At 40.3% G+C, this 10,756-nt stretch overlaps 2 protein-coding genes across 2 annotated transcripts; one reads left to right on the top strand and one right to left on the bottom strand.

Annotated features, from left to right (window-relative positions):
• Positions 1-2,561: 2,561 nt before the first annotated feature.
• On the top strand, positions 2,562-4,271 carry LOC103699150 (phenolic glucoside malonyltransferase 1-like). Its single transcript, XM_008781204.4, has one exon. The coding sequence runs from the start codon at positions 2,694-2,696 to the stop codon at positions 4,086-4,088; it is 1,395 nt and encodes a 464-aa protein (XP_008779426.1). The 5' UTR covers positions 2,562-2,693; the 3' UTR covers positions 4,089-4,271.
• A 2,031-nt stretch (positions 4,272-6,302) lies between these two features.
• Positions 6,303-7,989, bottom strand: LOC103700032 (RING-H2 finger protein ATL16-like). The gene has a single exon (XM_008782012.4). It carries the CDS (start codon positions 7,530-7,532, stop codon positions 6,555-6,557), a length of 978 nt encoding a protein of 325 aa, XP_008780234.1. The 5' UTR covers positions 7,533-7,989; the 3' UTR covers positions 6,303-6,554.
• Positions 7,990-10,756: the final 2,767 nt, after the last annotated feature.

Here is a 10,756-nt window from a genome sequence, read left to right as displayed (position 1 = left end):
TGTAACTCCCAAATGCGAGGACACAAAATTCATGACAAGGTCATATTTGGGAGCTAAGGCCTTAGGTGACGGCCCACCATCAAGTCCAAATTCAGAAAAACTGAACAGACAACTAAGCATTAGTACAAACCAAGATTTGCCTAAAAATCAATCATATTATAATCAGCTTCCTGACAGGTTACATGCAAAGCCAACTGACAGTCAATTTTTAGCAAAGAAAGGTAATTATCAAGTGAGACAGAAATAATAATCGGCATAGAGATTCAAGAAAAAAGGGAGGAGCTTGATATTTCCCTTTGAATACCTACTTTTCCCTCATAAAGTTGCAGTCAGCAATTGAAGCTTTAAATGATCATTCAAGAACTTCAAGCAGACCAAGACTAAATAACATTTTCGTACATCACTTACCACATGGTCTAAGATGGCGAAAGAGCTAGAAAATGGTCTTTGCCCTTTCTTCTTCTCATTCTTCCCATAAACAGGGATTACTTCAAGATTTTCCCCTTTTTTGTAGGAGAGGTTTCAAGATTTTGAATGAATCTTCTCATCATAGAGCATATGCCATCCCATAAGAGATATGTTGTTCCTCTAACTCTCATGTTCTCCTTCTTCTACCAATGTAGGATAAAACATATAAAAATGATTGATTCTTGAAAACTATGAAACATATAAAACTTTTTGATAGGTATCAACCTTCCAACATGAGCAAAATAATAAAGTAAAAGTAAGATAGGTTCAATTGTAAAGAACCCTGCAAAATGTGACGATGTCTGGCTTTCAAGAAATTAAACCAAGGGCAAATAGCATGCTTTTGATCTCATACTTTGCAGCACTACAAAAATGAATTCATCATGCCACTACCTCTACGAACATGACGGGACCAATTAATTTGATTAAACAAAAAGATCATATTTGATTGAGGAATAATTCTGAGCATATGGCAATCTATATGTCACAACGTCAATCAAGTGAAATCCACCATCAAACCAACAATAAGCATCATCCTGTCCTAAAAGACCTCCAAACCTGGCGTACATCCATGTTACGGCAGAGATTTCAGAGACTCTAATAAAAGTTTGTAATCTAATACAAAACTCAGGATCTAAAATAAGCACGGAGCTTTGTGGTTTAGCTTCTCGACTTTTCGAGTGATTCCAGATCCATTGGTATTGTCATATTGGAGCTTGTTATGTTCATGTTTCTTTTGTCATGAACTAGTATGTTGCTGGGATCACATTTGGTGATAGAATATGGTAGGTAAAGGCCCATTTTATCTGAGTTAATTTGTTTACTATGCCTGATGTTGAAGGTATTGACCGTCTTCAGCTGGTATAAACCTAGATATTAACGTGACAAATATGTGACTTTGCCAGTATATCAAGGTCACCAGCACTTGATGTCCTTGCTATTTGAATGAATGCAGTTACTGTCGGTTTGGATATTGGATAGGCTCATGGATTGAGAGTTGGATGGATTTGAAGCTGACCCGACAAGCCTGATTTTTGCATGAATATCTAAAAATGTGCACAGAGAAAAATTGAATAGAATCATCAATCATCTCATACAATATGAGAGGGTGCTTTGCGTCCTAAATATAGAATTTTACATAAATATCTTTTAAAATCGGTATTTTCATGTATACTTTCATAAAATATTTATTTTACTATTTTATCTTTTTTATTTTTGTTTCTGCATATGTACGTGCCTACGTCATCTAACGTTGTTAAAAATTTAACGATTTTAAATTAAAATAATTAAAATATTTTTAATGGATAAATATGCAAAAAGAAACATTTACAAGGCAATTGCGATGGAAGACAAAAAAAATAATTTTAAAAATTTATTTTATTTTTAATTAAAATAAATATAATTTTTATTAACCGTATTAGAAGAACCGTTATATTAGAGATATATGTATAAAAATAGTATTTTACGATAGAAATAAATATAAAGTTTAAAAAAAAATTTAGACAAATTTAATTCTTTAAAAAAATATTCACAAAAACCTATATATATATATATATATATATATATAATGTGAGTTCTATCTATAATCCTTACTGCTCCTTAGAGGTATCTTCTTCCATCTATCTTTCCATCATGTTCAAAAATTAATTTTTGAAAACCCGATTACATACCACTAAGGTAGTAGCACGGTTGGAACGGGGCTTAGATTGCACCGGAGTGACCTTACAATTTTAATTGTCTTTTCGATTTGTTTCTCTACCACTGCATCGAACATTTTCTGATAGAAAGAGGTTCAGTGAGAGCTGCTATATGGATGAGGTTTTTTCTCTTTTTTTTATTTTTGACCAAAAAAAAGAAAAAAAATTGATCCCATACCCCAAAAAAAAAAAAAAAATATATATGATGAAGTTTGGAAGAATAACAGAAGCAACTCAAAATATTTATAAGGTTTTTTTTTTTTTTTTGAGAAGAAAGATAGGCTTGCACTTGTCGTTAGTGCGCTTTAAACTAACCCACTGGCAAAATAAGTTGGATTGAATATGTGGACCAGATTGACGCTCCTACCTACCCCATGTCTCACACAGCCGTCCAAGGAGTAGAGAGGATGATGAGACGCTAAGAATTCAACTCCGTCGCCTAACTTGAAACCTTTTATTATTAGCGGAGGCGTCGGTGTGGGTGCTGCTCTCGTCGGGACAAGCCGAAGATCTTTCCTCCCTTTGGCCATGGCGTCCTCACCAACTTCCCTCCAAATACTCGATCAGTTCCAGATCTCTCCTCCACCGGGCTCCGTCCCTGAGACCTCCCTCCCCCTAACCTTCTTCGACATCGTCTGGCTCTTCACCGGCCCCGTCGAGCGTGTCTTCTTCTACCCATTTCCCCACCCTACCTCCCACTTCGTCACCCACCTCCTCCCCACCCTCAAGTCCTCCCTCTCTCTCACCCTCCAACACTTCTACCCCTTGGCCGGCCGTGTCAGGCCCTCCCCTGACCCATCCTCCGATGCCGAGTTCGAGATCTGCTCCTCGGGTGGCGATTCCGTTGCTTTGATCTTGGCAGAGTGCTCCCATGATTTCCATCAATTGTCAGGCGACCACCCTCGCAACTTCGGGGAATTATACGAATTGATCCCCCAATTACCCCATTCTAACGATGGCACGATTCCGCTGCTAGCCCTGCAGGTGACTCTGTTCCCGGAGCACGGCATCAGCATCGGCGTTGCGATCCACCATGTGGCGTGCGACGACTCCAGCTCGATGCATTTCATCAAGTCATGGGCAGCTGCTTGCAGGCTAGGAGGCTCGGACTCTCCAGTCACGCCGCCTCCCTTGCATGACCGGAGCGCGATCGCCGATCCCGATGGGTTGTACTCGAAAATACTCGCAGAAATCGAGGGACTAAGAGCCGGCGGACCGCCGCCGGCGCCGCCCCCTCCGGAATCGCCATCGGTCGGTGCCGAGCGACCCTGTGTGGTTATTGCCTCGTTCTCCCTCACCCGAGACCAAATCGAAAGGCTCAAACAGCTTGTACTGGAAAAATCCAGGAAGGGCGAGGCGTCGCCGATTCATTGCTCGGCCTTCGTGGTGGCTTGCGCATTTGCCTGGAAGTGTCTCGTTAAAGCTCAGGGAGGGTATGCGAGCGCAAGCAAGAAGACTGCCCATCTACTGTTCTCGGTGGAATGCAGGAGCCGCTTGAAGCCGCCGGTCCCCGCCGAGTACTTTGGGAATTGCTTAAGGCCTTGTTTTGTGGAGCTGCCAATGTGCGATCTTGTTAAGGATGATGGTGTTTTGTTTGCAGCTGAGGCTATTGGTAGAGCTATCAAGTTGTTGGAAGATGGAGTTCTCAAGGGTGCAGAGGGGTGGTTTCAGAAGATTGTTTCTTTGATGCCGGAGCAGCCCATGTCGGTCGCCGGATCGCCTAAGTATAGAGTCTATGATGCTGATTTCGGGTGGGGAAGGCCGAAGAAGGTCGAGGTGGCATCGATTGAGAAGACGCCCGGCACGATATCGCTTGCAGAGGGTAGGGAAGAGCAAGGAGGAATTGAGATTGGTGTGGTGCTACCGAAGGATGAGATGGATGAATTCAGCTCTTGCTTCTCTAGTGGCTTAAAACTTCTTTGAATTAATGTTCTAGTTGCTTGAGTTTGATTGTTGATTTGTTATATCAGGAAACTGTTAAGAGCTACATTGAATTTTCCTCAGTTTGTCTCGAGTTTCTGAGTTTATAATGGCAATTAGTGAAGTGAAGTGGACTACTAATTCTGAGATGTAAAGCAGAGAGAGAGAGAGTAGATTGCTTAATTATACTTGGTTGTTGGAAAACAAATAGGAAAAACAATATTAAAGGTGGACTGCAGTTCATCATGGATTTGAGAATTTTATGCGACACTATGATTTATATGGTCAAGCAAAACTAAATCACGGACCAGTGCATTCAAATTGGGACTTAATAATTATAATGCTCATAGGTTTCTCTTCTATCTTGCAAAAAGTAAAAAAAAAAAAAACAACTCTGTTGTCTCTTCTCCTGCCTATAGATGTTGTAATCTTTAAATAAAATCACTTTTCGGTCAATTCTTCCATCATGATTTTTTTTTTTTAAAAAAAAGGAAATTAGATCCTCATGTTTCGCATGGCTATAATTTTATCATTAGTGCAGTTGCTGGTCACAAGTTAGTCTAAAAGTTTAACTGCATAAAGTTTGCCTAAGAATGGTGCTTGTTGTTTGTGGATGGCTGCTACTTAGGTTTCTAGGTCCAATTCTTAGGTGTACACCTTGGTTATTGGTCCTCCGTAGCTTAACATGCGCTCTTTTAGGGGTGTAAATGGGCCGGATCGGGCCGGGTCATGAGTGACCCCGACCCAATCTGATCTTACTCGGTTTCTCATATTGGGCCTAGATCCAACCCAATAGAAGATTGGGTAAGGGCGGGGGATGAGGGAGTCGGTAGGGCCATGTGAGAAGAGGGTGGATAGAGACAGTGTGGCGGAGATAGTCGTTGTCGGTTGTTTCAGGGGGAGGGAGTCCCAAAGGAAGCTGAAAACGAGGATTACAATTTTTAATGTGTAACCATGTTATATATCGAAAGAAGATCTAATTTGCTCATCACCAAATAGAATTAAGAATCATTGACATCTCTAGAATACATTTTTCCTCAAAAAATCACAGGATTTATTTGCACCCCTGCAGGCTGTGGCCCGCGGGCCTAAATAGTTTTACAAGTTCGGATTGGGTTGGATCCGAGCGGGTCATAGGATTAACAACTCAAAATTATCCAAATTTTAAATGGGTTGAATCGGGTCGGATCTGAATTCAATAATCCAAATCCGATCTAAAAAATAGAATGGATCCAATTTTGAAATCCGACCCGGCCCTACAGGTCCTCCAAAATGGGTCGGATCGGATCTAAGCAGGTCGGGCCAGGCCATAGGTCAACCCGACCCATTTGTACCCTTACTCTCTTTTTATTTTTATTGGAAAGTTGTTGCTCTGTGTCTACACTTGATAAGCATTGTGGATCCCTAAATAGCAATATCTCTTTAGTGGTACCAAAAAAAAAACTATTTGGATATTCTTTATTTTTAGAGCATAAGAATGCCATATAAATCCGAACTATTCCATTTTCAAGGATAAAAAATATAACTAAGATGTTGGAAATTTGAGTTATATACATTCTCTATTAGCTACATCAGTGATTATCTTCACATGTATACAATTGCAGGTGCACATGATACGTATGAGATATATCTAAATTTTAATCAAGTTTTGCCAGCACATTTTCTTTGGGTTTGCTTGGAGGTGACATATCCCTGAGCTTGTTTGGGATGTTTGATATTTTGACTTAGTATGAGCTAATGGTTCCATATCCAGGTGCACTCTTATGGCCCATAATATTACTTGAAATTTGTGAAGGAGCTCATAACTGCAACCTCAATGTTGACCTCTTCTTAGCATTTGGTGGTGGAAGAAGGTTGGATACCCATCAGGGCTAGATGTATCTATCATCTTGCTGGTGAGAATGATTGTTTCTGCTTACTAGGAGGTGAGAAGGGGGGATCTCTTTGGTTGTTGTGTTGTGAGAAAGATGATCTGAGACAGTTGAACTCATAAGATTCGAATTGCTGCAAGTGACTAGATCGACCCTTTGAGTCCTTGGGAATCCTCCATTTGCAAGACAAGGAGATATCTCAATTTTTTTTGGGTATTGAGGTCCCCTCATTTAACATACAGGCCTCAAGCTGCTTGGAGAAGGGAAAGAACCATATAAACTGAGGTGTTGGGGTTCAAAAAATGCGAAAGAAATTTATTGGAGAAGGGAAAGAAAGAAGGAAACAAAGAAAGAAAGGAGCAGAGCTTAGTAAAAACAGGGGAAGAAAACTTTTAACCTATTATGATTCAGGCAATGCTGCCATACAAAAACATAACTAAGCTTATACTCTGCATTATCATCAAAAAAAAGAAAAGAAAAAAAAGCTTATACACTTCATCTAAAGTTCAGTTCCAATATGAGCTCGCTTTATGTTCATACGATAGTCTATTCCAAAGCCTGATAGGAGGAGGAGAAGAAGCAGGAGAAATCTCTTCGATCACCCCTCATTTCGAATCGGAAGAACAGCGCTCCTTGAAATCCGGCACGGGCCACACGAGAAGAAAGATCGCCGGATCCTCCCTGAATTGCTGCTGCTGCTGCTGCTTTCCTCGGTGCTAACCTCTTTAAAGTGCGGGTTCTGCTGCAAGATGTTCTGCACTGCCATGTAGAGCTGCCTATCACTTGAAGCGTCCATAGAGAAGGACCTCCTTATGGGCTGGATGGGGAACTGCTCATCTTTTTCCCTCGCATCAACGCACTCATCCCCCATGCTGCTCGTGTGGTAGAGCTTCCTCCCCTTCTTGTGCCCAAGCCCCTGCTCCGCCTTCATGGAAGAAGGATCAGTATTGGTGCAGCTACTAGCTGCTTGAACCTCATCACTGCCATCATTACTAATTTCTATCACGATATCCCCACTATGTTGAAGATTCTGGTGGGAGGCAAAGTCCATTAAGCGGTCATCAGGAATTGGGCTGGTGGTTGTGATGTCGGACCTACAGAGGGGACAATTCGCGTTTGTTTGGAGCCAAGTATCAATGCAGTCTATGTGGAAGACATGAAAACAGTTGGGAAGTACTCTGATCTTCTCTTCATCTTGAAACTCATTGAGACACACAGCACACTCGTGGAAGGAACTCTTCCCCTGCTCGTCGCCGTCACCGGCTCTCCGATATCGGAATGTCGGTATTGCCCGAATGGCAGATTCTTCGAGGCCACGGCTTTGGATGGTCGTCGGGAAGACCATGAGTGAGTTCTCGCTGCGCATCCAGGAGCGAGAGCGCCGGGAGATGACGTCGGATCGGCGCGAGTTGTAGAAGCACTTGATCACAAAGAGATAGTAGGCGAGGAGAAGGATGGCTGCGGCGAGGATGCCACAGATGGCGGTAACTAGGACGGGAAAGCTGCTATTTGAAAGAGTTGGGGGTGGCGGTAGAAATTGTGGTGTTTGGGGGCGGTCATGGGGCGGCGGATCCATTGAAGAAGGGAAAGGAGAGGTTTCAGTGGGAAATATAAGAAGGGTGAGCTTAAACTAGAAGCATGGGAGATTGCCGGCGTGCGCTAAAAGTCGTGAACATGAAAGCAGAGAACGTGTTCAAATACTCAGAGAAGAAGATTTGAGATTTGCTAGAAGAGCAGGGGAACAGGATTTTACTGAAACCTGGGAAGGAAGATGTCCCAAGTAGAGTCAGTGAATGAAAGTGCACTGAGAATAATTTAATGGAGAAGAGATGGGACGGGAGTGGGACGAAGAAGATGTCCGAAGAAGAGAATGATTCGTGAGGAAGAGAGGGAGGTGCGGTTTTTAATGACAAAGAAGAAAAGGAGATAAGAAACTTGAGTCGATGGAGAGCAGATTGGGAACAAGGAAATAGGTGGGGTTGGAGGAATGAGAACCAGTGGGAAAGCTAAGAAGGCGATGGAAAAGGTTTGGAATTCCTGGACTGGAAACTGAGAGGGAAACCGAGTGGAATAGAGGGAATTTGAGTCTTAATGGTTGGCTGCTTGGACTTTTTGCATCATATTTGGCAGTGGATCCGAGAATCCACAGGCTTTCTGAAGTCCTTGGTCAACAAGATTCTCTTTCTATTATCTCTTGATGAGACAGTGAGATGACCCGATTTTTTTATCGGCCGGGTCCATTTGAATAGAGATGCCACGCCACACTGTAACATTGTATCTCGTAAATTTTAGTCTGGAACCATGGCCATTTGGCCAAGAGGGTTGCTAAGTGCCAAAAAATTTAGAGAGGTCTTACAAGAGATAGAAGCGTGTCTTGTTTCGGACTAGGTCCACGTAAAATTGGGTCAAATTGATTTGATCTTTAGACTAATAAATCTAACAGACTGTGGTGTGGATGAGACATTTTAAGTCTAATCAAAGAAACTTACAAGGTTTTGTAGAGAAAATTGTACATGAAAGTGCTATGACAAGTAGCCGTGTTTGATAAGTTGCCCTACCATTTACTTTTCAAAAAAAAGAAGAAAGAAAACTTGCCCTACCATATAAAAGTCGCAGTTGTAGATATCGGAAGTGCACATTCTTGAGTCAAGTCAATTTTTCTTTAGGCTGTTTGGGTTTTTCTTTTTATTTGTGAATCATCTCCAGCCTTTACATATTAAACCCTTTATTATTGAAATTTGCAAATCAAGCTTCCGATATTCATTCTACTTTTGCGTATTAGACCATTTGCTAGCCTTCCCTTCCATGACTTCACCTCTGTTTATGATTAACCTAACCAAAGATAGAAAATAGCAATTCTACCCATGGTTAAGTCTATTAGAGTTTTAACTTACAAAAATTTAATTTTTAAAAAATAAATATACCAGCTTTATCTCATAAATTTTACATATTTAAAAATTTTAAAATTCTTATCCTTTTTTTTCTGATGTTTTTTTTAGAAGAGGAAATAACATTAGTTCTGACTTCCGTAGGGATGTGAAACATCAAATATCCGTCATCGAACAGAGTCTATAAATAGACTACGGATCTAATATTTTGAAAACCGAAAAAGTCAGTCGGATCAAGCCTTTCAGCGACCGTGCTCGTTAGAGAAGGATCATATTGAGTCGGATTGTTGTACCTTGTAAACAAGATCGCTGCAAACTTGCACGTAGGGGGCGAAGCACGTTTTTAGGGCAATGTCTATTACATGTCTCGATCCAGGCAAGCTTTTTTCAATCTTCTAATTTATTCTAATAAATTATTCATTTACAATACTTCTATAAAATAAAGACATAGTAATTTTTAGATAAAATATTTTTAACAAAATCTACTTTTTTGCTTGTCATATTCCCCAGCTGGAAATTTTATCTAGCTCCCAAAAATATCACCAACGTCGTCACAAGCTCCCCCAATTGCTGCCACGTGTGGCATTTCTGCACCGTCGACGAGCTTACCATTCGACCCATTGTTGCCCAAGGCAAGGTTCTCCACCTCCTACCTTGAGTGCGGGTATGCGTCCCACTTTCCCTGCATTCATGTAAAGCTTTGGTCTCAAGTCAACTGCCACACTTCATGTGCCCATCATCTCCTGGTCGCTCATGGCAAGCCATCCATCCAACTATGATCATGGTATATTGGAGAAATAAGATTTGGTGGACCCTGATGGGTTTGAAGTTTTTATGATGAGATCCAAGGGTAGGATCAAGTCCCGCTTGGGGGACAGACAAAGGTGAGCATCTTTGACTAGATGAAGTAAGCTACAGTGATTTTATAGTGGAGATAACACTATTGTTGCCCTTTAAGAAAGCATTGGTTCGCCCCAGCAGCAGAAGTATCCTAGTTTAATATGTAGTTTGTTGGCTCAATTTACAAACTCCAAAAGCATGAGAATTAATATATAATAAAACCATAACATAGGTGGTGATTTGCAAAAAAAAAAAAAAAAACTTTCAATTTTTCTACCAAGGTTTAGTAGCTTAGTTGAGGTGTAAGGTTTGTCGGCGCATAGCTTGATCAATTGACCCTGAACTGAGCATAACTTTTCTAAGAAAGGCAGTTTTCTTTAAATGTTGGATGGTGCATGTCTAAATACTTCCAATCTAGATAGTATATAGTGGGTGGTTTCATCGTGTTAATTCCTTTCTTTCTCTCTCATATAAGAAAAGAAAAAAATTGATTAACTAATTATCTCTTTTTTTACCTAGATTACATAAATTCATCATGTCCGATAAATTTGTAGCTAATTATTTTTTTACTTATTCAGTCTATAAGATAGTTGCAATTTTACATGCTAACAGGTTAAGAATTTTCGCAAGGAAACTGCTCTACTATTTAAGCTACAACCATTGGCCATGATATCTATAGCTATATCAGTATATTTGTTATTTTGTCATTCTTTATTAATTATAACATGGCGTCATAGGATACTTTTATTATTTTAACATAGTTTTTTTTTACAAATTCTTTATAAATAGTTTCTGCAAACTTTATTTTTTCTAATAAAAACTGGGTGGCTTTGCCTCCTCTTTTTCATCAAAAAAAAATGTGGTTATTCATCTCAATCCTCTTGCTGTAAAAATCAAGAAATATTGACATTATCTGCAACATAATAAAGTTTTGGAGTTTTATTTTATTCTCAAAAATTACAGAAAGACCTTCCTAAACTTCTAATAACACACCCTTAACAAACTTCTAATACCCTCTTCCGTGCCCAAACTCGCAGTTCATGCAGAGAATTTCTCATGAGACGATATAAAT

This window comes from Phoenix dactylifera, chromosome 18, assembly GCF_009389715.1.
Source record: "Phoenix dactylifera cultivar Barhee BC4 chromosome 18, palm_55x_up_171113_PBpolish2nd_filt_p, whole genome shotgun sequence".
NCBI lineage: Eukaryota > Viridiplantae > Streptophyta > Magnoliopsida > Arecales > Arecaceae > Phoenix > Phoenix dactylifera.
Note: the sequence above shows the minus strand (reverse complement) of the source record. Positions and strands in the feature narration are given on the sequence as shown.

Excerpts from the sequence above, each read along its gene's own strand:
- LOC103699150 (XM_008781204.4), top strand. The coding sequence starts at position 2,694 with ATGGCGTCCTCACCAACTTCCCTCCAAATACTCGATCAGTTCCAGATC.
- LOC103700032 (XM_008782012.4), bottom strand. The coding sequence starts at position 7,532 with ATGGATCCGCCGCCCCATGACCGCCCCCAAACACCACAATTTCTACCG.